This window comes from Aotus nancymaae, unplaced genomic scaffold, assembly GCF_030222135.1.
Source record: "Aotus nancymaae isolate 86718 unplaced genomic scaffold, 86718_ANA_hifiasm-v0.15.2.pri h1tg000049l, whole genome shotgun sequence".
Classification (NCBI taxonomy): domain Eukaryota; kingdom Metazoa; phylum Chordata; class Mammalia; order Primates; family Aotidae; genus Aotus; species Aotus nancymaae.
Window position 1 is genome coordinate 408,558 of NW_026988463.1, and position 25,746 is coordinate 434,303.

The 25,746-nt window shown below is 48.3% G+C and overlaps 2 protein-coding genes across 3 annotated transcripts in view; both read left to right on the forward strand.

The window, feature by feature from the left end:
* The first annotated feature begins 3,332 nt into the window (after positions 1 to 3,332).
* The window catches only part of RAB11FIP3 (RAB11 family interacting protein 3), a 100,406-nt gene continuing 77,992 nt past the window's right edge, over positions 3,333 to 25,746 (forward strand). For both annotated transcript variants that reach the window (XM_021675094.2, XM_064362272.1), the window contains exon 1: positions 3,333 to 4,010. In XM_021675094.2, the coding sequence (XP_021530769.2) occupies positions 3,333 to 4,010 (678 nt within the window). The remainder of the gene's footprint in view (positions 4,011 to 25,746) is intronic.
* LOC135269091 (small ribosomal subunit protein uS2-like) lies at positions 21,150 to 22,211 on the forward strand. The gene has a single exon (XM_064362852.1). It carries the CDS (start codon positions 21,233 to 21,235, stop codon positions 22,028 to 22,030), a length of 798 nt encoding a protein of 265 aa, XP_064218922.1. The 5' UTR covers positions 21,150 to 21,232; the 3' UTR covers positions 22,031 to 22,211.

The window sequence follows — 25,746 nt, forward strand, 5'->3', positions numbered from 1 at the left end:
CCCCGTCTCTACTAAAAAAATGAAAAAATTAGCTGGCATGGTGGCGAACGCCTGTAGTCCCAGCTACTCAGGAGGCTGAGGCATGAGAATTTCTTGAACCCAGGAGACGGAGGTTGCAGTGAGCCGAGATCGCACCACTGCACTCCAGCCTGGGCAACAGACTCTAGCCTGCGCTCCAGCCTGGGTGAGCCACCACACCTGTAATCCCAGAATTTTGGGGGGCTGAGGCGGGTAGATCACCTGAGGTCAGGAGTGTAAGACCAGCCTGGCCAACATGGTGAAACCCCGTCTCTACTAAAAATAACAAAAATTAGCTGGGCGTGGTGGCAGGCGCCTGTAATCCCAGCGACTCGGGAGGCTGAGGCAGGAGAATCGCTTGAACCCAGGAGGTGGAGCTTGCAGTGAGCCAAGATTGCACCATTGCACTCCAGCCTGGGCCACGAGTGAAACTCCATCTCAAAATAAATAAATGAAACGAAATGAATAACAAAAAGTCGCTGAGGGTTAGCCTCACCCTATCAATGTGGCCACTCTAACAGCCGCCATGGGCTGGGAGAGGAGCTTCTAGAAGATGTGTCAGCCCAGCCGACCATCCATCTCGGGTTCCTGGCTGGCACTGACCAGTGTTGCCATGGCAGCACACACCCTGCGTACTAAGTTCTCAGTGAGCTTCTTCCAGTAACCGCATGGGTCTCAGGGGCCCTCTCTGGTGCCAGGAAACCTGGAAAGCCTCAGAGGCAGCTGGGCGGTGCCAGACCGCACCTGACAGGTGTCTGTGCCAGCAAGAATAAGAAATATTTGCCAGAAATGAAAATTACATTTCAGTTCTTTGACCATCACGTGTAACTTGGAACAGTTTTACATGGGAGAGAGTGATGAGAAGGAGACCTTTGCTGCTGCTTTGGAAAATGCAGAAAGCTGTGCACACCTCTCCTGCTGGCTCCTCAGGGCCCCTCCGAAGCCTGTGGTTTTGGCCTCAGGGAAGCGTTAGGGTTGCAGGAGTGGGGCTCTGGAGAGCTCTAGGCCTGGCGGGGGCTAGGTCATCCCAGGAAGACGGAGCAGGCACCAGTTAGCTTCATAGTGAGGCATTAAAATAAGAAAATCATCAAAACTCGGGCTCAGTCAGGAGGAATTCAGTTGTGGCTTACAAACTCATGTTCTGTTTTTACTGTAAGAAATGCACTTTACCAGATTTGAAGGTGAGAATAAAAATTCTTCCCCACTGGGCCGGGCGCGGTGGCTCACGCCTGTAATCCCAGCACTTTGGGAGGCTGAGGCGGGTGGATCACGAGGTCAGTAGATCGAGACCATCCTGGTCAACATGGTGAAACCCCGTCTCTACTAAAAATACAAAAAATTAGCTGGGCATGGTGGCGTGTGCCTGTAATCCCAGCTACTCGGGAGGCTGAGGCAGGAGAATTGCCTGAATCCAGGAGGCAGAGGTTGCGGTGAGCCGAGATCGCGCCATTGCACTCCAGCCTGGGTGACAAGAGCGAAACTCCGTCTCAAAAAGAAAGCAAGCCATCCTTCTGCTTCTGGCAGCACCGGCACATAAAAGCAGAGGAAGCCTGCTGTGTTTGCCTCACCCACACTAACACTCCCGTTTAGAAAGGCTGACACATCACTGACTGCTTCTGAAAATTTTATCTGGCCAAAGGCATCAGCCCAAATTTGAATTCTTGCCCAAACTGGAGGTGATTTCATTCTTTGACTGCAGTCTCTTCCTCATGAACACATACAGCTCTTAAAGAAAATGCGAATCTAGTTTGGGGAGGACCCCTCATCTCTCTTTTCCCAATGCCAGCCTCACAAAGTCTGGTCCCATGTACCCTGGGATTCTGCCAGGGAGATGACTCAGTTAATTAACACGCTGCTCCTGACTGTACACTTGGAAGCAGAGGTTCCGTTCCTTTGGATCTTGCCAAAGCTGCTTACGAAACAGTATCTTGTCTTGGTGCCCATAGTGTGTAAAAATACAAGTTCATCATTTCCCTGATACATTTCATGACAGGCTAAATTTAGCGCCTCACCTGCTCCTAACTAGCCTGTCCCACCATCATGCCTGCTGCCAGGGCTGTGGTCCTGTCTGAGGTCCTATGTCCCTCTGAGGACAGGGACACTTCACACAGAGGTCAGTTGCCAAACGCAGCCACGGTGCCGGGGAGGCTGGCTAAGGACGGGCGATTCAGGCTGGGTGTTTTCTTTAGTCTTATTTTTTGTAGAGACACGGTCTTGCTGTGGTGCCCAGTCTAGTCTCGAACACCTGGGCTCAGGCGATCCTCCCTCTTGGATGTGGGCCACCGCGGCCGTCCCAACGCAGTGCGTCTTGGAGACCGTGGTTACAGGCTTAAGGGAAAGGCCGCGCGTGCCTCTGGTTGCCAGGGGCATGGACTGCGTGTCTGGGGCCCCTTCGCACTCCGTCTCAGACCCTGCGTTCCCCGGGTCCGCGCGGGGCCTGGGCAGGGCCTCGCCCTCTGCCGGGTCTGCGCCCCGCAACTCCTGGAGCACCTGCAACCACTGGCGCGGCGGAGCTAGGCGTGCGCCTCCCCTTGGTCTCATCAGCGTGAGAACGCTTTGCCCCGGAAGGGCTCTGCTCCAAGCGGGCTGCGTGCCTTTTCGTCTTTCGCTCGCCGCGCGGTGCCGTTTACTCGTCCGCAACGTGCGCAGGTCGCGGTCGCTCCCGCTCGTAGCTGTGCGGCGGGAACACACCTTGCACAACCTGACCCAGCGCGCCCCTGTTCAGGGACGTCACGTCACTTCACGCCCGCGCTCATAGCCTCTGAGCATCTCCACGTCCGGCGCTTGAGAAAACGAGAAAAGACAGGATGACCCGCCGGTGACCGCCGCCGCACTGCCGCGACAGCCCCGGCGCCCGCCTTTATAGCAAACCGGCGAGGGGCGGGGCCGGCGCCGCCCGGACGTGCTGACGTCAGGCCCAGCGGAGGGCGGGGCTGGGGCGGTGGTGCAGGCGGCGGCGGCGTTAGTTCCCCGGGTACCTGCGCCTCAGCCTCCTCAGCCGCCTCAGCCTGCACCTCAGGCTCCGAGGCCTCCGGTCCCCTCGGCCCTCGGCCCCCGCCGCCCGGCCCCTCGCCGCCCTTCCCAGGCCGCCCCGCCGCCATGGGCCCGCGCCCGCCGCGCCGCCGGGCTGAGGGCAGCTGAGGCGCGGCGCGAAGATGGGCGAGGACGGAGCAGGGCCCCAGCGCCAGCCCCAACAGCCCGGGCGCCCCGCGCGCGCCCGCCCGCGCCGCCGAGGGGATGCCCGCGCCCGCCGCCGCGCCCTGAGCGCCTTTGTCTGCCGCCCGCGCCCGCCGCACCACTAGCCTCTCGGGAGCATGGCGTCGGCCCCGCCGGCCTCGCCCCCGGGCTCGGAGCGGCCGGGGCCTGACCCTGAGCCTGGCGGGCCGGACGGGCCGGGGGCGGCGCAGCCGGCGCTGGGCCCCGCGGAGCTACGCCTCGGAGCGCCAGCCGCCGGCCCCGACGCGGAGTCCGCGGGCCTGGACGAGCCTACGCCCGGAGCCGCTCCGGATTGCGGGGCGCGCTGGAGCGCCGGGCCGGCCCCGGGGCTGGAGGGGAGCCCGCGGGATCCCGGGCCGCCTGCGCCGCGCGACTCCCCGGGCCCAGGGCCTTGCTTCGAGGCGCCGCTTCCACAGCTAGATCCGTTTTTCTCCTGGACTGAGGAGCCGGAGGAGTGTGGCCCCCCGAGCTGCCCTGAGAGCGCGCCTTTCCGCTTGCGGGGGTCCAGCCGCAGCCACCCAGCCCGGGGCGAGGTCCACCTCTTCCCGCCCTTCCCCGCGCCCACGACGGGGGAGCTGGCGCTGGAAGAGGGTCCCAGGGCCCCGCCGCAGCCCGCGGACCTTGGCCATACGCACCCCCTTTCGAGCGAGCCCGCGGGGAGTCGGGAGGACGGCCCCCGCCTCCGAGCCGTGTTCGATGCCCTGGACGGGGATGGGGACGGCTTCGTCCGCATCGAGGACTTCGTCCAGTTTGCCACGGTCTACGGGGCCGAGCAGGTACGGAGTGGCCCGGGCCGGGGCGTGGGAACTGGGCGGGCGCGCAGCTGGCCCGCGGGGTTGACGTGGGACCGGTCGACGCGGCCCCTGTAGCCGGGAAAGGCACTGTCAAGACCTGCGGGTCCTGCTTTTTTTGCTTATTCACCGCTTCGGCCCTGGGTTTCTGGTTGAATTCACTGGAGTCCCTCTTCCCCCTCTTAAAAGGAGGTTCTAGTCTGGGGAGTCAGTTTCTTCCCCTCCCCCCAGCCCCTGGTCATTTGGATCTTACCGAGGTCAGCTCCCGGCCTGGGGACACCCTCCCAGGGACCTGATCAAGGTGCCCCTGAACGAAGTTCCCCGCGATTCTCCCACCCGAGGGCCCGGATACTGCTCGGCTGAATTCACCCAACTTCAAGCCGCAGAGGCCACACTGCCCAGGCACCTTGAGATCCTACTGATAGACACCTATTTTGAGCACAGTTACTTTGCTATGTATGGTTGGCATCTTTTCTACTTAGATGTCATATTTTATTGTTTGGGAGATGGTGAATGCTTGTAGAAGGTCCTGAAATTTTTCACTTTGGTGCCTTTGGGGAGGAAGGGAATGAGCCTCGAAGCTCGTGTGTGAAATGCTCGGTGGCAAATACAGAAGTCTAGCAGAACGCCATTAGGGCCACCTCCACTCTCGACGGAGAGGTGAAATGCAAGGACAGGCACCATGCACAGTACAGTGTGCCAGGGGTCCACACGGTCCTCAGGGCGCCTGCTCCTGGGGGGAAGGTGGGCCCCAAGATGGAGTCGTAGACAGAAACGACTTAATAAAGTTTAAATGGAGGTAACAGCAGGGCTGTGTGTGTTCTGCCAATGACCCAGTGGACATCAGATGATACCAGTGTTCACTTCTAAATATTTTACTTAGTAGGAAATCCCTAAGGTGCTGATCTGTCAATTTTTGTATTTTGTTCGCTTCTCACACATGCAGACATCTGCTATGTGGGTGTTCAAGTACAGATGCATGTTTAAGCCAAGAGGTCTGTAAGAAAAGGGGTAAAATTGGCACATTGCTATTTAGGGTGTCAGTCATAACATTAAGAACCTTGATGAGGAATCCATATGCCCCCTGAGCATCCACTGTATCCTTTAAGAGTGTGAAGAACAGGGTCCTGATTAATCAGGGCTCCTTGCTGAGTTCACACTAAGACGGGCAGACAGGTGCCTGCTCCTTGCCGAGTTCACACTAAGGCAGACAGGTGTGCCTGCAGGGCTCACTTGCTTACCTCCGGTTGGGATATTCTCAGGATGGGTTTCCACTTAGTCTAATGGGCACTGAAATATGTCACTGATAGTTTCTTGTATGGTCAGCGTGGATGATGGTTGCTGGTCCAGGTGCTTTGCTGCGTTTCCTTCTTGCCCCTGGGCTGGAGAGCACCTTGAGCTCCCTTGGTTGCTGTTGGCTAGTGTGCCCTGTCTTCTCCCAAATATACTCTTGCTTCAGTACAGCAGAGTAGTTAGAGTACCACGTTTGCTCTTTGTTGCCGTAACCCAACTCCGATAGGGAGCTTCTGTGAGGCGCAGGTATGTTTCCACTGGATCATCACCGCAGTCCTCTGAGATGGTAACTAGGCAAGCAGGATTCATCCCACTTCACAGGTAAGAAACCCGAAACCCAGAAAGGTCAAAGAGCTCTCCCAAAGTCTCACAGAGGTAGAACTAGGTCTTTTGGCTCTGAGGCCTTAGATGGCTCTTAGTTTGGTGGTTCACAATATCCCTATTGTGATATTATTTTATCTTGTTGACTTTCATACAATTCTTTTTATTTGAGGAACATCTGTTGTCGTAACCTCCCTTATTGATCACAATGGGAAAAACTTTGGGTTGCTATTTGGGGCTGAGCTTTCTTGTCATCGCAAAGTAGAAATGAGTCAGAATTCTTTAGTCTGACAGCACTTGGTGGAATTTGAAGGTTGAGGACAAGGGCTGGGTGACTCGGGGTTTGGTGAGGATGGGAAAGTGGAAGGGATCTCCTGTGGCATTACTCCTTCTGTCTGTTCTTCTGGACGGCTTAGGAAGAAGCAATTCTGGGCATGGTCTGAGTGCCTGGACTTGGGCCGACTTCTTGGGATGGAGGAGAGCTCTTGATTTCCTCAAGCTAAGTTACTGTTTTGCAGCAGGTAATTTACCGGGTATAGAAAGGTTGATTTTCATGTTATGTAACCCTGTAGCCATCGCTCAGTTTCAGCAGTCTTGGTTCATCTGTAAACTCCCCACTCACTACCCCCAGATGATTTCTGAGGTAGATTCCTGACATTATATCATTTCTTCCATAAATGCTTCAGTATACATTTCCAAAAGATAACCATTTTTTTTTTTGTTTGTTTGAGAACAGAGTCTTGCTGTGTTGCCCAGGCTGGAGTGCAGTGGCGCGATCTCGGCTTTGGCTCGCTGTAGCCTCTGCCTCCTGGGTTTAAGCAATTGTCTGCCTCAGACTCCCAAGTAGCTGGGACTGCAGGTGCCCACCACCACGCCTGACCAATTTTTGTATTTTTAGTAGAGACGGAGTTTCACCATCTTGGCCAGGCTGGTCTTGAACTCCCAAAGTGCTGGGGTTACAGGCGTGAGGCACTGCGCCCCGCCAAAATTACAATTCTTTTTATTTATTTATTATTTTTTTTATTCTTTTTTTTCAGTGCTAAACAATTCTTTTAAAAACATTAATGATTTTTTAAAAACCCTACACAGTTCAGATAACTGGATAATAACAATAAGATCATAAGTTTTTGTACTTTCCACCTTGAGATTTCGACATACTGAGCACATGAGACTCTTAGACAAGTCACATTACTGTCTTCATGATAACTAGATTATCTTAATTTTTTTTTTTTTGAGATGGAGACTTGCTTGCTCTGTCACGCAGGCTGGAGTGCAATGGCACGATCTCGGCTGACTGCAACCTCTGCCTCCCTGGTTCAAGTGATTCTTCTGCCTCAGCCTCCTGAGTAGGTGGGATTACAGGCACCCGCCACACACCTGACTGTCTTTTGTATTTTTAGTAGAGATAGGGTTTCACCATGTTGGCCAGGCTGGTCTCAAACTCCTGAGCTCAGGTGATGCACCTGCCACAGCCTCCCACAGTGCTGGTAGTACAGTCACAAGCCACCTCGTCCAATCAATTATCTTAATTTTTTTTCTTTTTTTTGAGACGGAGTTTCGCTCTTTTTTTTTTTTTTTTTTTTTTTGAGACAGTTTCGCTCTTGTTACCCAGGCTGGAGTGCAATGGTGCGATCTAGGCTCGCCACAACCTCCGCCTCCTGGGTTCAGGCAATTCTCCTGCCTCAGCCTCCTGAGTAGCTGGGATTACAGGCACGCACCACCATGCCCAGCTAATTTTTTGTATTTTTAGTAGAGACGGGGTTTCACCATGTTGACCAGGATGGTCTCAATCTCTTGACCTCGTGATCCACCCGCCTTGGCCTCCCAAAGTCCTGGGATTATAGGCGTGAGCCACCGCGCCCGGCCCGATTATCTTAATTTTTATCAAATTTTCGGAGGTAGCATATTCACTGTTTATGAAGGTAGCATTTTAAATTATTTAAATGGATTGAATTTTTAATAGAAGCAGCTCCTGTTTATAATACAGATGGCTTTTGTGTCCCTCTTTCTTTAGCAATGTCATGGTGTGTTTGGATCTAATTACATCATCTGGTGATAGATCAGGTATGGTGTAATGTAACACAGTGTTGTGTTAGGAGGAATCAGCAGATGAAAGGAGCAAGTGGAGCTTTCTGGTTATATCTTCTTGAAACAGGAATTTATAGTCAGACGTGTCCAGGAATTAGGTGTGAAGTTGGAATAGGTGCTTTTTAAGGCTTCCACTATCTCTGGAGATTGACATGACCCCTTCATACTGAGAGGACTGATGCTTTTGTGTTTACTACCACCCATCCCCATTGGGAAAAAGAGATTGTAAAATAAATTCTAAGAGTGTTGTGAGAAAGGATTACTTTGTTTTTTTTTTTAAGACAATGACTTTACGTGTTATTTTACAGTCACTTAAGTATTTGCATTTTAATAGCCACTGATTCTTTTCAGAGAATGTCCTTCAGTAACCTTGGTAGGCATTGTCTGTCTTCAGTACTTGCAGAAATAGGCTGCTAAAGGAAATGTCTATGCTCAGATCTCGCTTTTTTTTTGTTTTGAGACAGAGTCTCACTCTGTTGCCAGGTGTCAGGCGGGAGTGCAGTGGTGAGATCTTGGCTCACCGCCACCTCCGCCTCCTGGGTTCAAGCAATTCTCCTGCCTCAGCCTCCCGAGTAGCTGGGACTACAGGCATGTGCCACCACCCCCAGCTAGTTTTTGTATTTTTAGTGGATATGGGGTTTCACCATGTTGGCCAGGATGGTCTCGATCTCTTGACCTAGTGATCCGTCCACCTCAGCCTCCCAAAGTGCTGGGATTACAGGCGTGAGCCACTGCGCCCGGCCTTTTTTTTGTTTTGTTTTTGAGGCAGAGTCTTGCTCTGTCACCAGGCACCAGGCTGGAGTGTAGTGGCGTGATCTCGGCTCACTGCAACTTCCGCCTCCTGGGTTCAAGCAGTTCTCCTGCCTCAGCCTCTCAAGTAGCTGGGACTACAGGTGCGCTCCACCACACCCAGCTAAATTTTGTATTTTTAGTAGAGACGGGGTTTCACCATGTTGACCAGGATGGTGTCGCTCTCTTGACCTCGTGATCCACCTGCCTCAGCCTCCCAAAGTGCTGGGATTACAGACGCGAGCCACCGCGCCCAGACACTTTTTTAAAATTTCTGTACCTCTACTGTTGGCAGTAGGAAGTTCCTAGGGATATTTGACTACCCCCCCCCCCCCGCTTTTTTTTTTTTGAGACGGAGTTTCGCTCTTGTTACCCAGGCTGGAGTGCAATGGCGCGATCTCGGCACACTGCAACCTCCGCCTCCTGGGTTCAGGCAATTCTGCCTCAGCCTCCTGAGTAGCTGGGATCACAGGCACGCACCACCATGCCCAGCTAATTTTTTTTATATTTTTAGTAGAGACAGGGTTTCACCATGTTGACCAGGATGGTCTTGATCTCTTGACCTCGTGATCCACCCGCCTCAGCCTCCCAAAGTGCTAGGATTACAGGCGTGAGCCACCGCGCCCGGCCCTGACTGCCCCTTTTTTGTTGTTTGTTTGTTTTGAGACAGGATCTCACTCTGTCGCCCAGTCTGGAGTGCAGTGGCCAGATCTCAGCTCACTGTAGCCTACACTTCCCAGGCTCAAGAAATCCTCCCATCTTAGCCTCCTGAGCAGCTGGGACTACAGGTGCACATGACCATGCTCCGTTAATTTAAAAAAATCATTTTTGTGGAGATGAAGTATAGTATAGTGATATTGCTCAGGCATATTATGGAACTCCTAAGCTCAAGTGATCCTCCTGCCTCAGCCTCCCAAAAATGCTGGGATTGCAGACATGAACCATAGCGTCCAGCCTGGCATCACGTTTTGTTTGCTCTTGTATCATTTCTAGTGTCTTAGCCTTGAATCTGAGTGAAGGTGAGTGTGTGTCAATGAGAGTGAGCATGTGTGTGTGTGAGTAGTTATGTATGTGAGCTGGTGTGTGTGTGCATAATATGTGTGTGTGATGATATGTGTGGGAGCATGTGTCTGCAGGAACAAGGATGTGTACATGTGGGAGTAGGATGTGTATGTGGAAGTGGCATGTATGTATATGTGTGAGCAGGTGAGTGTATGTATTCTGGGTCTACATGTTGACTTACTAAAAGGCAGATGAAGCTTGGGTTACATAAAACAGAAAATGACCAATAATCCTGCTATCCTGAGAAAAATACCATTATCATTTTAGTACGTTTCTTTCCAGATTTTTTTTTTTTTTTTAAATGGAGTCTTGCTCTTTCACCAAGGCTGGAATGCAGTGGTGCGACCACCACTCATTGCAACCTCCAACACCTGGGTTCAAGCGATTGTCCTGCCTGAGCCTCCTGAGTAGCTTAGACTACAGGCGTGCACCCCCACACCTGGCTAATTTTTGTATTTTTAGTAGAGACAGGGTTTTGCCATGTTGACCAGGATGGTCTCGATCTCTTGACCTCGTGATCCACCCGCCTCAGCCTCCCAAAGTGTTGGGATTATAGGCGTGAGCCACCGTGCCAGGCCTAGACCTTTTTTATACATAGACATAGACACACAGGTGACTGTCTATAAAAGTACACAATCGAGATCATATTGGAGTGGAAGGTAAATTATTTTTATAGATGTTCATTGTTTTAAAAGAGACCCTGCCGGGTGCAGTGGCTCATCCTGTAATCCCAGCACTTTGGGAGGCTGAGGCGGGCAGATCACAAGGTCAAGAGATCTAGACCATCCTGGCCAACATAGTGAAACCCATCGCTATTAAAAATACAAAAATTAGCTGGGCTTGGTGGCACATGCCTTTAATGCCAGCTACTCTAGAGGCTGAGGCAGGAGAATCGTTTGAACCTGGGCAGTGGTGGTTGCAGTGAACCGAGATTGCTCCACTGCGCTCCAACCTGGCAACAGAGCAAGACTCTGTTTCAGAAAAATAAAATAAAAGAAAAGAAATTAGCCTGGTATAGTGGCTCACGCCTGTAATCCTAGCGCTTTAGGAGGCCAATGTGGGTGGATCACCTGAGTTCAGGAGTTTGAGACCAGTCTGGCTAACATGGTGAAACCCTGTCTCTACTAAAAATACAAAATTAGCCCAGTGTGATGGTAGGTGCCTGTAATCCCAGCTACTCCAGAGGCTGAGGCAGGAGAATCCCTTGAACCTGGAAGGCAGAGGTTGCAGTGAGCTGAGATCCTGCCATAGCACTCCAGCCTGGGTGAAAGGAGTGAAATTCTGTCTCAAAAAAATAAAAAGAAACTAATATTAGTAGGTAAACTAAGAAAAATAAGGAACACTTGTGATCCCCCCATCCATTAAGAGGTAATTACGGCCGGGCACGGTGGCTCACAGCTGTTAATCCCAGCACTTTGAGAGGCCAAGGCAGGTGGATCACAAGGTCAGAAGATGGAGACCATCCTGGCCATGGTGAAACCCCATCTCTATTAAAACACGCAAAAAAATTAGCTGGGTGTGATGGCGGATGCCTGTAGTCCCAGCTACTCAGGAGGCTGAGGCAGGGGAATTGCTTGAACCCAGGAGACAGAGGTTTCAGTGAGCCGAGATCGTGCCACTGCACTCCAGCCTGGCGACAGTGCAAGACTCTGTCTCAAAAAATAAATAAGAGGTAATTACTTAAACATTTAATGTGTAAATTAAAATGTATGTAATAGATGCTGGATTATACATAAATGTTATGATTTGCATGCGTGTTGCTTTGAATCTGCTTTTTTTTTCTTTTTTTCATTTTTTTTAAGAGACAGGGTCTCGCTATGTTGCCCAGCTGGAGTGCAGAAGTTTTGACCTGCTTTGTTTCCAACCTGGGCCGGTTCACCCCTCCTTAGGCAACCTGGTTGTCCCCCACTCCCGGGAGGTCACCATATTGATGCGGACACCCAATCGGCATAGTGCACTGCAGTCCAGAACTCCTGGGCTCAAGCGATCCTCCCACTTCAGCCTCCCGAGTAGCTGGGACTACAGGCATGTGCAACCGCGCCTGGCTGAATCTGCTTTTTGACCTGTTTTTTTTTTTTTTTGAGATGGAGTCTTGCCCTGTCACCCAGGCTGGAGTGCAATGGGGCAATCTCGGCTCATTGCAACCTCCACCTCCCAGGTTCAGGCGATTCTCCTGTCTCAACCTCCCGAGTAGCTGGGATTACAGGCGTGTGCCATCATGCCCAGCTTATTTTATGTGTTTTTAGTAGAGACGGGGTGTCACCATGTTGGCCATGCTCGTCTCGAACTCCTGAGCTCGTGATCTGTCTGCCTTGACCTCTCCAAGTGCTGGGATTACAGGTGTGAGCCACTGTGCCGGGCCTTTTTTTTTTTTGAGACAAGAATCTCGCTCTGTCACCTAGGCTGGAGTGCAATGGCACGATCTTAGCTCACTGCAACCTCTGCCTCCCAGGTTCAAGTGCTTCTCCTGCCTCAGCCTCCCAAGTAGCTGGGATTACAGGTATCTGCCACCACGCCCACCTAATTTTTTTGTATTTTTAGTAGAGACAGGGTTTCACCATCTTGGCCAGGTTGGTCGTAAGCTCCTGACCTTGTGATCCACCCTCCTCGGCCTCCCAAAGTGCTGGGATTACTAGCATGAGTCTCTGTGTCCAGCACCATTATTTTATTTATTTATTTTTTTAAGACAGAATCTTGCTTTGTGGGCCAGGCTGGAGTGCATTGGTGCCGTCTTGGCTCACTGCAACCTCTGCCTCCTGGGTTCAAGCAATTCTCCTGCCTTACACTTCCTCAGCTACTTAGCTGAGATTATAGGCGCATGCCACCACTCCAGCTAATTTTTTGTATTTTTAGTAGAGATGGGGTTTTGTCATGTTGGTCAGGCTGGTCTTGAACTTTTTTTTTTTTTTTTTTGAGGACAGAGTCTCGATCTTCCGCCCAGGCTGGAGTGCAGTGGTGCGATCTCAGCTCATTTTAACCTTCGCCTCCCAGGTTCAAGCGATTCTTCTGCCTCAGCCTCCTGAGTAACTGAGATTATAGTCGCGTGCCACCATACTCAGCTAATTTTTTGTATTTTTAGTAGAGACAGGGTTTCACAGTGTTAGCCAGGATGGTCTTGATCTCCTGACCTCATGATTCGCTGGTCTCTGCCTCCCAAAGTGCTGGGATTATAGGTATGAGCCACTATGCCTGGCCTGACCTGTTTCTTTTACTTTTTTTTTTTTGAGACGGAGTCTCACTTTGTCACCAGCTGGAGTGCAGTGGCACGATCTCAGCTCACTGCAACATCTGCCTCCTGGGTTCAAGTGATTCTCCTGCCTCAGCCTCCTGAGTAGCTGGGACTACAGGTGCACATCCAGCTAATTTTTATATTTTTAGTAGAGACGGGATTTCACCATGTTGGCCAGGATGTTCTTGATCTCTTGACCTTGTGATCCACCTGCCTTGGCCTCCGAAAGTGTTGGGATTACAGGTGTGAGCCACCATGCCCAGCCCCTATTTCTTTTTAATTGATAGAAATATTTGTACATATTCATGAGATAGGTACACATGATATTTTGTTGCAGGTATACACTGTAATGATCAAGTTGGGGTATCTGTCACTTCTGTATCCTCTATATCATTTTTATATATTGGGAAAGTTTCTAGTCCCTTCTTCTAGCTATTTTGAAATATACAATATATTGTTGTTGAATTTAGTCACCCTACTCTGCTACCGAACATTAGAACTTATTTGTTCTATCTCATTGTATGTTTGTAGCCATTAATCGGCCTCTCTTTACCCTCCCTGATCCCTTTCCCAGCCTTTGGTATCTATCATTCTATTTTCTACCTCCATGAGATCCACTTTTTTAGCTCTCACATAAGAGTGAAAATATGCGATATTTGTGTTTCTCAGCCTGGCTTATTTGACTTAACATAATGACCTCGGTTTCCTTTCATGTTGCTGCAAATGACATGATTTCACTTTTTTACATGGCTAAATGGTATTTCATTCTGTATATATATCATATTTTTTTTAATCCATTCAACTGTTGGTAGACACTTAGATTGATTCCGTATCTTTGCTATCGTGAGTAGTGTTGCAGTAAACATGGGGTGCAAGCCTTTGGTATATGGATTTCCTTTCCTGTGGATAAATCTCAGTAGTGGGATTGCTGGATTATATACCTAAATTTTTTGAAATTGATGGTCTCTGATATCAGGTATATACTTTATTTACTTATTAAAAAAATATATATTTTTTAATCTTTTGAAACAGTTTTGCTATTATCACCCAGGCTGGATGGAGTACAATGGTGAGATCTCAGGATACTGCAACTTCCGCCTCTTGGGTTCAAGCGAATGTTCTGCCCCAGCCTCCCGAGTAGCTAGGATTACAAGCATGTACCACCTCGCCCGGCTAATTTTTTGTATTTTCAGTAGAGACAGGGTTTCACTATGTTGGCCAGGCTGGTCTCAAACTCCTGACCTCAAGTGATCTGCCCGCCTTGGCCTCCCAAAGTGCTGGGATTATAGGCATAAGCTACTGAGCCGGGCCAGGCATATACATTATTTATTTTTTCAATATAGGGTCTCACTCTGTTGCTCAGGCTGGAGTACAGTGGTGCAATCACTGCTCACTGCAGCTTTGACCTCCCAGGTGATCCTCCCGATCTCAGCTTCCCTGGTAGCTGGGACTATAGTTGCGTGCTACCATGCCTGGCTAATTTTTCTATTTTTTGTAGAGACAGGATTTTGTCATGTTGATCTGCAACTCCTCTGCTCAAGCGATCTTCCTAACTTGGTTTCCCAAAGTTCTGGGATTACAGACGTGAGGCACTGGCCTGGCAGGTGTATACTTTAATGGATACCTCAAGTTTACTTGTTTCCAAGAAGATTCAGAATTGTGAAGAATGGCCGGACGCGGTGGTTACGCCTTTAATCCCAGCACTTTGGGAGGCCAGGGTGGGCAGATCACCTAGGTCAGGAATTTAAGACCAGCTTAGCCAACATGGCAAAACCTAAACTCTACTCTCTCTTTTTCTCTCTCTTTTTTTTTTTTTAAATACATTTTTTTTTTAAATAAAAATAGATAGGGTTTCACCATGATGGCCAGGCTGGTTTTGAACTCCTGACCTCAGGTGATCCACCCACCTTGGCCTCCCAAAGTGCTAGGATTACAGGTGTGAGCCACCACGCCCGGCCTAAACTCTACTCTCTACTAAAAATACAAAAGTTAGCCAGGCCTGATGGCAGGTGCCTGTCATCCCAGCGACTTGGGATGCTGAAGTAGGAGAATCGTTTGAACCCAGGAGGCGGAGGTTGCAGTGAGCCGAGATTGCAACACTGCACTCCAGCCTGGGTAACAAGAGCGAAACTCCGTCTCAAAAAAAAAAAAAAAAAAAATTATTAAGGACTATTCTAGTTTAGGATCTAACATGCAGGAAGAGTTTAATTCTATGTAGATGGTCTGGCAAGGTTGTCAGGGGCATCAGGCTTATGGATTGCTTCTCTCCCAAGCACTTGTTTTGTTTAAATTTGGGAAACATTGAATCTAAACATTAGTTACATCAGACAAAAGGGTTAGGCATCCTCTTAAGTCTATTATGTAGCTCATAAATGTGATAATTATAAAGGCTCCAAACTTACTTAGATTAGCACTCGTAAGTTGTTATAATAGGGTGATGTACTAAATATATACCACACTTACAACCATGTAGAATTGTTACAAGTGAAAGAAGTTTTGAAGAAATATTAATGGTACTTTTAGGATGGTTGCGGTGGCTCATGCCTGTAATCCCAGCACTTTAGGAGGATCCACTTTAGGTGGGTGGATCACGAGATCAGGAGATTGAGACCATTCTGGCCAACATGGTGAAACCCCATCCTTACAAAAAATACAAAAATTAGCTGGGCATGGTGGCATGCACCTGTAGTCCTAGCTGCTCAGGAGGATGAGGCAGGAGAATCTCTTGAACCTTGAACCCAGAGGCAGAATTTGCAGTGAGCCGAGATCATGCCACTGCACTTCAGCATGGGAGACAGAACGAGACTCTGTCTCAAAAAAAAAAAAAAGATATGTTTAGTTTGTGTGTGTGTGTGTGTGTGTGTGTGTGTGTGTGTGTGTGTGTGGAAGATATAAGTGTGTAGGAGAGGGTGTATGGTGGGAATGGATTGCTTTTATTTGAGGTCTTGGCTATATTTTCTGTTATGTTACTGATTTTAGTTATTTTGAAAAGTAGTGCCTTTGCACACAGCACAGAGTTCAAACAGTACAGAAGGGAATCTAGTTTTAAAAAAAATCATTACATTCTGTATAAATAAAAAAATGTAAGACTGGGCTTGGTGGCTCACGCCTGTAATCTCAGCACTTTGGGAGGCTGAGGCGGGCGGATCATGAGGTCAAGAGATTGAGACCATCCCAGCCAACATTGTGAAACCTGGTCTCTACTAAAAATAGAAAAATTAGCTGGGCATGGTGGTGTGCGCCTGTAGTCCCAGCTACTTGGGAGACTGAGGCAGGAGAAGCACTTAAACGCAGGAGTTGGAGGTTGCAGTGAGATGAGATTGTGCCACTGCACTGTAGCCTGGTGACAGAGAGAGACTCTGTCTCAAAAAAAAAAAAAAAGCACTAAAGATAAAATATTTACATATTTTGACTCCATTAAGGTGTATACAAAATATACAAAATACATCTAAAGAAACTTGGGGCCGGGCGCAGTGGCTCACGCCTGTAATGTCAGCGCTTTGGGAGGCTGAGGTAGGCTGATCACCAGGGGTCGGGAGTTTGAGACCAGCCTGACCAACATGGAGAAACCCCATCTCTACTAAGAGTTCAAAATTAGCTGGGTGTGGTGACCCATACCTGTAATTAATTCCAGTTACTTGGGAGGCTGAGGCAGGAGAATCAGTTGAACCTGGGAGTCGGAGGTTTTGGTGAGCCAAGATCACGCCATTATACTCTAGCCTGGGTGAAAAGAGTGAAACTTCATCTCAATTAAAAAAAAAAGGAAACTTGGATTTTGTAGTAAATTAAATAACTTGATAGAACATTGAATTAGCATCTGTAGATGCTTTATGAAGATGGGCTATTTTTACTATTTGGAAAAATGCATATTAGAAATTGGAGAGGGGAAAAATGCTTGTAATCCTTTTTCATATATATATAAATTTTTAGGAGATGGGATCTGACTTTGTCATCCAGGCTGGAGTGCAGTGGTGTGATCATGGTTCACTGAAGTCTTGAACTCTTGGGCTGGGTTCAAGGGATTCTCCCCCACGTCAGCCTCCAGGGGCGTGTTCTCATACCTAGCTAATGTTTTATTTTATTTATTCATTATTTTTGAGACAAGTTCTGGCTCTGTTGCCCAGACTGGAGTGCAGTGGCATGCTATCCACTCACTGTAAGCTCCACCTTCCAGGTTCAAGAGATCCTCCTGTCTCAGCTTTCTGAGTAGCTGGGACTATAGGTACATGCCAGCATGCCCAGGTAACTTTTGTATTTTTTGGTACAGACAGGGCTGGGGTTTTGGCATGTTGCCTAGTCTGGTCTCAGATTACTAAGTTCAAGGGATCTGCCCACCTTGGCCTCCCAAAGTGCTGGGGTTACAGGTATGAGCTACTGCACCAGCCTTATTTTTATATTTTGTAGAGACAAGTTCTCACTATGTTACCTGGGTGAACTCCTGGCCTCAAGCAATTCTTTTATTTTGGCCTCCCAAAGTGTTGAGAAATACATTGTTCCAAATAGCTAGAAGGAAGGGTTGTTCGCGGTGACTGACTCCTATAATCCCAGCTCTTTGGGAGGCCAAGGCGGGCAGACTGTGAGGTCAGGAGTTCAAGATCAACCTGACCAACATGGTAAAACCCCGTCTTTATAAAAACTAGTGGGGTGTGGTGGTGTGTGCCTGTGATCTCAGCTACTCAGAAGGCTGAGACGGAAGAATCGCTTGAACCTGGGAGGTGGAAGTTGCAGTGAGCCGTGATGGTACCATTGCACTCCAGCCTGGGCGACAGACCAAGACTCCATCTCAAAAGGAAAAGCTTAGGAGGCTGGGCGCGGTGGCCCATGCCTATAATCCTAGCACCTTGGGAGGCCAAGGTGAGTGGATCACAAGGTCAGAAGATTGAGATTATCTTGGCTAACAGGGTAAAACCCTGTCTCTATTAAAAATACCAAAAAAATTAGCCAGATGTGGTGGCATGTGCCTGTAATCTCAGCTACTTGGGAGCTAAGGCAGGAGAATTGCTTGAACCCGGGAGGCAGAGTTTGCAGTGAGCCGAGATCACGCCACTGCACTCTAGCCTGGGTGACAGAGCGAGACTCCGTCTCAAAAAAAAAAAAAAAAAAAAGGGCCAGGTGCATTGGGCTGAGGTAGGTGGATCACCTGAGGTCAGGAGTTCAAGACTAGCCTGGCCAATGTGATGAAACCCCATCTCTACTAAAAATACAAAAATTAGCTGGGTATGGTGGCACGCACCTGTAATCCCAAACACTCAGGAGGCTGAGGCAGGAGAATCGCTTGAGCCCGGGAGGCAGAGTTTATAGTGAACTGAGATGGCACCACTGCACTCTAGTCTGGGCAACAGAATGAGACTCTGTCACACACACAAACATAAATAAATAAAAAATAAGTAGGCACAGTTTTAATTTTCTGTTGAAATATTTCATCTGTCCACCCACCCAAACACCCATCCAGCCATCCAGCCATCCATCCATTATTCTATCCTTTCATCATTCCATCCATCCTTCCATCCTTCCATCTTTCCATCCATCCATCCATCCATCTGTCCATCTTTCTGTCCATCCGTACATCCATCCATCCATCTATCTGTCCATCTTTCTGTCTATGGCTAGTCAAGTGAAGCAGTAGGACTGGAGAAGGACCAAAGAAACCCGTAACTGATTGTGATTAATTAATTGTAAACACCACTGCAGCAGGACTAGCTCAACTTGTTTTAGCAAGTTGGTGTTACTCTGGTTACCATCTTGTGATATTCTTGTGTTTTTCTTTCTTTCTTTTTTTTTTTTTTGAGACGAGTTTCGCTCTTGTTACCCAGGCTGGAGTGCAATGGCGCGATCTCGGCTCACTGCAACCTCTGCCTCCTGGGTTCAAGCAGTTCTCCTGCCTCAGCCTCCCGAGTAGCTGGGATTACAGGCATGTGCCACCATGCCCAGCCAATTTTTTTTTTTTTGTATTTTTAGTAGAGATGGGGTTTCACCATGTTGACCAGGATGGTCTCGATTTCTTGACGTCGTGGTCCACCCGCCTCGGCCTCCCAAAGTGCTGGGATTATAGGCGCGAGCCACCTTGCCCGGCCTCTTGTGTTTTTCTTAAGTTTCAAAACAGAGCTCATGTTGAGACAGTGTCCTCTGCGTACCACTAAAACAGGCGTCCTAGCTGTCAGTCTTTAAGTCTCCTGATGGATGTGGACCCACAAAATCTGAGACAAGTCTCAATTAATTTAGAATGTTTATTTTACCAAGGTTGAGGATGCACACTAGTGACACAGCCCCAGGAAGTCCTGACCGCCTGTGCCCAAGGTGATCAGGGCACAGCTTGGTTTTATACATTTTAGGGAGACAGAATTCTGACATCAATCCATATGTGTAAGAAGGACATTGGTTCTATATGGAAACGTGGGAACTGGAAGCAAAGGCAGGTCACAGATTGGTGAGAAACAAAGGGCTGCATTCCTTTCAGTAGGGCAAGCTAAGCACTGGGTCCCCAACAACAGGCCTTGGCTCTGTGCTGCTGCTTTTTCTGCAGAGAAATAGTGTGGTTATGATGCTGTAAATAGGAGACAAACTGAAGGGCCAAGTAACACTTTTTTGGGTGGTAGGGGGGGTCATATATACTGTTTCCTCCAAGGTCAGCCTTTACTTCCCCCCTGTATTGAGACAGAGTCTCACTCTGTTGCCCACGCTGGAGTGCAGGGCGCGATGTCAGCTCACTGCAGCCTCTACAGCCCAGGCTTAAGTGATCTTTCCAGCTCAGCTTCCCAAGTAGCTGGGATTGCAGGCGTGTGCCATCATGCCTGGCTAATTTTTAAAAGTTTTTGTAGAGACAGGGTCTCTCTGTGTTTCTCAGGCTGGTTTCAAGCTCCTGGGCTCAAGTGATCTGCCCACCTCAGCCTCCCGAAGTGCTGGAATTACAGGCATGAGCACCTAGCCTCAAGTAACATTTCAGCACTAGTAGCTGTAAGCAGAGCGAGCACTCACTGCCCATTAGTTTAAACCATTTTTGCACACAGCTTCTGTATGTGGGTAACTTGAAGTCCTATTTCTGACCCATGTCTTCAGAAGGATTTAAGGATATACAGTTTCTGGCACTCTGCTTTGCTACTCAACGATCTGTTTTTTTGTTTTTGGATAATTTTTTTTAAAAACCTGTACAAAACCTTTCAAAAGATGCCTAGAAGGCCGGGCGCGGTGGCTCACGCCTGTAATCCTAGCACTTTGGGAGGCTGAGGTGGGTGGATCACCTGAGGTCAGGAGTTCAAGACAAGCCTGACCATAAGGGTAAAACCCGTCTCTACTAAAAATACAAAAAATTAGCTGAGCACGGTGGTGCGTGCCTGTAATCCCAGCTACTCCGGAGGCTGAGGCAGGAGAATTACCTGAACCCAGGAGGCGGAGGTTGCGGTGAGCCGAGATCGTGCCATTGCACTCCAGCCTGGGTAACAAGAGCGAAACTCCGTCTCAAAAAAAAAAAAAAAAGTCCTGCCACAATCAAAAGTGAGCTTGCCTGTTTCTACCCTTGTTTTTTTTGAGCTAGTGTTCTGTGATATTGGGAGCTTATCATTGTTGTTCATGTCAGAGGCTTTTATGATTTATTGTTATTTCTCATTTCACATAATTTACTCTGATTTCTGTGTGAGCAACTTTACCCAGCTTAAAGCTTAAAAATTAGGTTGTGAAGGATGTGGTACCTGTTGGCTAAGTCTGTTTATAGGTGGTTTATCTGGTTAGACAAGAGGAATTGTTAAGTATATTGTAAAGACCTTATTGCTGTAGATCATTGGGTCATTAGGTCAATAAACAAAACAGGCTAGGCACAGTGGCTCACCTATAATTCCAACACATTGAGAGGCTGAGGTAGGACGATTGCTAGAGTGCAGAAGTTCAAGACCAGTCTGGGCAACATAGCGAGACCCAGTCTCTACAAAAAATTAAAAAATTAGCTGGGTGTGTTGACACGCGCCTGTGTTCACAGCTATTTGGGAGGCGGAGGTAGGAGAAGGATTGCTTGAGCCCAGCCTAGGTGACAAAGTGAGATCTTGTCTCAAAAAAGGCCCAAAAAACAAAAAACAGTGTTCTTAGGGACATTTTATCTTTTTTTTTTTCCTTAGTAGAGACAGGGTCTTGCTTTGTCACCCAGGCTGGAGTACAGTGGCACGAACATGGCTCACTGCAACCTCTGACGGGTCTCAAGAGATCTGCCTGCCTCAGCCTCCCAAAGTGCTGGTGTTCCAGAAAAGGGGTTCCGGTTCAGACCCCAAGAGATGGTTCTTGGATCTCGCAGGAGAAAGAATTCAGGGCGAGTCCGCAGTGCAACGTGAAAGTAACTTTATTAAGAAAGTAAAGGAATGAGCCTTTTCGCGCTACCTGCCGAGGGTTCCAAACGGCGTTGTTCTGGATTCCCGTCGTAACTTAAAGGGAAACTTTCACAATGTCCGGAGCCCTTGATGTTCTGCAAATGAAGGAGGAGGATGTCCTTAAGTTCCTGGCAGCAGGAACCCATTTAGGTGGCACCAACCTTGACTTCCAGATGGAGCAGTACATCTATAAAAGGAAAAGTGATGGCATCTACATCATAAATCTGAAGAGGACCGGGGAGAAGCTTCTCCTGGTGGCTCGTGCCATTGTTGCCATTGAAAACCCTGCTGTCAGAGTTATATCCTCCAGGAATACTGGCCAGAGGGCCGTGCTGAAGTTTGCTGCTGCCACTGGAGCCACTCCAATTGCTGGCCGCTTTACTCCTGGAACCTTCACCAACCAGATCCAGGCAGCCTTCCGGGAGCCACGGCTGCTTGTGGTTACTAACCCAAGGGCTGACCACCAGCCTCTCACGGAGGCGTCTTATGTTAACCTACCTACCATTGCTGTGTGTAACACAGATTCTCCTCTGCGCGATGTGGACATTGCCATCCCATGCAACAACAAGGGAGCTCACTCAGTGGGTTTGATGTGGTGGATGCTGGCTCGGGAAGTTGTGCGCATGCGTGGCACCATTTCCCGTGAACACCCGTGGGAGGTCATGCCTGATCTCTACTTCTACAGAGATCCTGAAGAGATCGAAAAAGAAGAGCAGGCTGCTGCTGAAAAGGCTGTGACCAAGGAGGAATTTCAGGGCGAATGGACTGCTCCAGCTCCTGAGTTCACTGCTACTCAGCCTGAGGTTGCCCACTGGTCTGAAGGCGTGCAGGTGCCCTCTGTGCCTATCCAGCAGTTCCCTACTGAAGACTGAAGCGCCCAGCCTGCCATGGAAGACTGGTCTGCAGCTCCCACTGCTCAGGCCACTGAATGGGTAGGAGCAACCACTGAATGGTCTTAAGCTGTTTTTGTGTGGGCTCGTAAACATATAAGATTCATGGAAAATAAACATTGAGTTTCTAAAAAAAAAAAAAAAAAAAAAAAAAGAAAGTAAAGGAATGAAAGAATGGCTACTCTACTCCATAGACAGAGCAGCGTCCATAGACGTAGACAGGCTGCTGGTTGCCCATTTTTATGGTTATTTCTTGATGATATGCTAAACAAGGAGTGGATACAAGCTGCCTCCCCTGTTTAGACGGTTTAGGAGAACTTCCTCATGTTGCCATGGCATTTGTAAACTGTCATGGCACTGGTGGAAGTATAGCAGTGAGGATGACCAGAGGTCACTCTTGTCGCCATTTTGGTCTTGGTGGGTTTTGACTGGCTCCTTTACTGCAACCTGTTTTGTCAGCAAGGTCTTTATGACCTGTATTTTGTGCTAACCTCCTATCTCATCCTGTGACTTAGAATGCCTTAACTGTTGGGAAATGCAGCCCAGTAGGTTTCAGCCTCAGTTTACCTAGCTCCTATTTAAGAGGTAGTTGCTCTGGTTCACACGCCTCTGACATTTCCCCGCTCCCTTTTATAAGAGAACCCTTAATTGTAAGGGTTGCAGAGGGACAAAGATCCATCTTCTCTAACCTCTTCAGGCTGAATAGGGGTGATGATATTTATGCCTATGAGGGTCTTTTACATTGAGGGTAGAGAGGAACTTAGCTAGAAAGCATCTGTATGGGGCTGTGAGTGGTGTCCCAGGCCTGTAATCCCAGCCCTTTGAGAGGCTGAGGTGGGCGAATCACGAAGTCAGGAGATCAAGACCATCCTAGCTAACACGGTGAAACCTCCTCTTTACTAAGAGTACCAAAAATTAGTGGGGAGTGGTGACATGTGCCTGTAATCCCAGCTACTCGGGAGGCTGAGGCAGGAGAATGGCTTGAACCCGGGAGGCAGAAGTTGTAGTGAGCCGAGATCACGCCACTGCACTCCAACCTGGGCAACAGAGCAAGACTCCATCTCAGAAAAAAAAAAGAAAAACCATCATTATGCTAAGGTCCATTTATAACTCATGAGTTTTGACAGAAGGTGATAGATGGAAGATTAGTAAGTGTTTAAGAAAACATTCAGCAGGCTGGGTGTGGTGGCTCACATCTGTAATCCCAGCACTTTGGGAGGCCAAGGTGGGTGGATCACGAGGTCATGAGTTCAAGACCAGCCTGGCCAATATGGTGAAATCCTGTCTGTATTAAAAAAATACAAAAATCAGTTGGATGTGGTGGCACACGCCTGTAGTCCCAGCTGCTTGGGAGGCTGAGGCAGGAGAATCGCTTGAACTTGGGAGACGGAGGTTGCAGTGAGCTGAGATCGCCACTGCACTCCAGCCTGGGCAACAGAGCCAGACTCCATCTCAAAAAAAAAAAAATAATTCAGTAAATTTGTTCTGTATTCCTACACCAATACTACAACAGCAGTGTATTACACAAGAGTAAAGCAAAATAAGTAAACGTATTCCAAGTAAACTAAATTAGAAGGCCTTTCAAGATCTGGGCAACTGTTGGAACTAAGCTGATGTGGCGTTGTTAGGTGATTTTAATGTGCCCATAATTAAAATACTGATCCAAATTTTTACATTACCCATCCTCTTGTTTCTTTTGAGCAGTAGTCAGAGGTCACTGGTTGGTTTACAGGAATAAGCCGAGTTAGCTTAAATTGCAGAAACAAACTAAAAAGTAACCAATAAGACTCGAATTTTTTTTTTTTTTTTTTTTTTTTTGAGACGGAGTTTCGCTCTTGATACCCAGGCTGGAGCGCAATGGCGCGATCTCGGCTCACCGCAATCTCTGCCTCCTGGGTTCAGGCAATTCTCCTGCCTCAGCCTCCTGAGTAGCTGGGATTACAGGCATGCGCCACCGTGCCCAGCTAATTTTTTTGTATTAGTAGAGACGGGGTTTCACCATGTTGACCAAGATGGTCTCGATCTCTTGACCTCGTGATCCACCCGCCTCGGCCTCCCAAAGTGCTGGGATTACAGGCTTGAGCCACCGCGCCCGGCCAAGACTCGAATTTAATAACAAGTATACTATAAATTTTGAAACATGTAGTATGTATTTCTCCAGTTTCCCATTTTGACTAAGGACAAATCATGGTAAGACATTTGCTTTATTACAGTTGCCTGATTATTTGTATAAAGTGCAGCAAGAGTAATTGCTTTTCACATAGGCTTTTCACAACAATTCACAGACAACAATTGTCTGTGAATGAAAGGAAGTTTTAGGGCAGTGACTATTTTGTTTTTGAGATAGAGTTTTGCTCTGATGCCCAGGCTAGAGTGCAGTGGTGTGATCTCGGCTCACTGCAACCTCCACTTCCCAGGTTCAAGCAATTCTCCTATCTCAGCCTCCCTAGTAGCTGGGACTACAATCGAACACCACCATGCCTGGGTAAGTTTTATATGTTTAGTAGAGACAGGGTTTCACTGTGTTGGCCAGGTTGGGCTTGAACGCCTGACCTTGTAATCTTACCGCCTCGTCCTCCCAAAGTGCTAGGATTATACGCGTGAGTCACTGCACCCCGCCAGGGAAGCGACTATTAAAGCCACAATTGATAAGGAAATTTGGTTGCTTCTGTGGCACACAATATTTGACATAACAATTATAATTATTAATAACATACTCTAAGTCATATTAGAATCGTAGGAATTTCCCCTAACATACATCAATAACACATTTATGCAAATATAGTTCAAAGAAAGGAAAACATTTCACATTTGATTATGTTTACTATATGATTTTTTTACCAAAGAAGCCAAATTTCACCTTTATATTAATGTACTATGAATGTTAAACCCAATTTTTTTGTTTATTTGTTTGAGGCTGGAGTGCAGTGGTGCGATGTCAGCTCACTGCAACATCTGCCTTCTAGGTTCAAGAGATTCTTCTATGTCAGCCTCCTGAATAGCTGGGATTACAGATGCCGCCACCACTCTCAGCTAATTTTCAGTAGAGACGGAGTTTCACCATCTTGGCCAGGCTGATCTTGAACTCCTGACTTTAGGTGATCCACCCGCCTCGGCCTTCCAAAGTTCTGGGATTACAGGCGTGAGCCACTGCGCCCGACCTAAACCCAATTTTTAATAACATCTTATAGACCTTATATTTAAACCTTATATTAGACCTTAGACCTTATAAACCTTATGTTTACCCAATTTTAATGTTTAACCATAAGGTAAGATTCTTAAAAACCTTTTATAACCCTTTACTTTTTTTGTGAAAGAACAGATCAGTGCTCTAAGAAAAACTTGTTGTGGTTCTAGTCAAGTGTTTACTTTATGGAAAAACTGAATAATACCCTTTTTTTTTTAGACAGAGTCTTGCTTTGTTGCCCAGTCTGGAGTGCAATGGCGCAGTCTCGGCTCGCTGCAACCTCTGCCTCCCAGGGTCAAGAGATTCTCCTGCATCAGGCTCCCGAGTAGCTGGGATTACAGGCATGCACCACCATGTCCGGCTAATTATGTATTTATTTATTTTTTTGAGGTGAATTCTCACTCTGTCACCCAGGCTCGAGTGCAGTGGTGTGGTCTTAGCTCACTGCAACCTCTGCCTCCCAGGTTCAAGTGATTCTCCTGCCTCAGTCTCCCAAGTAGCTGGGACTACA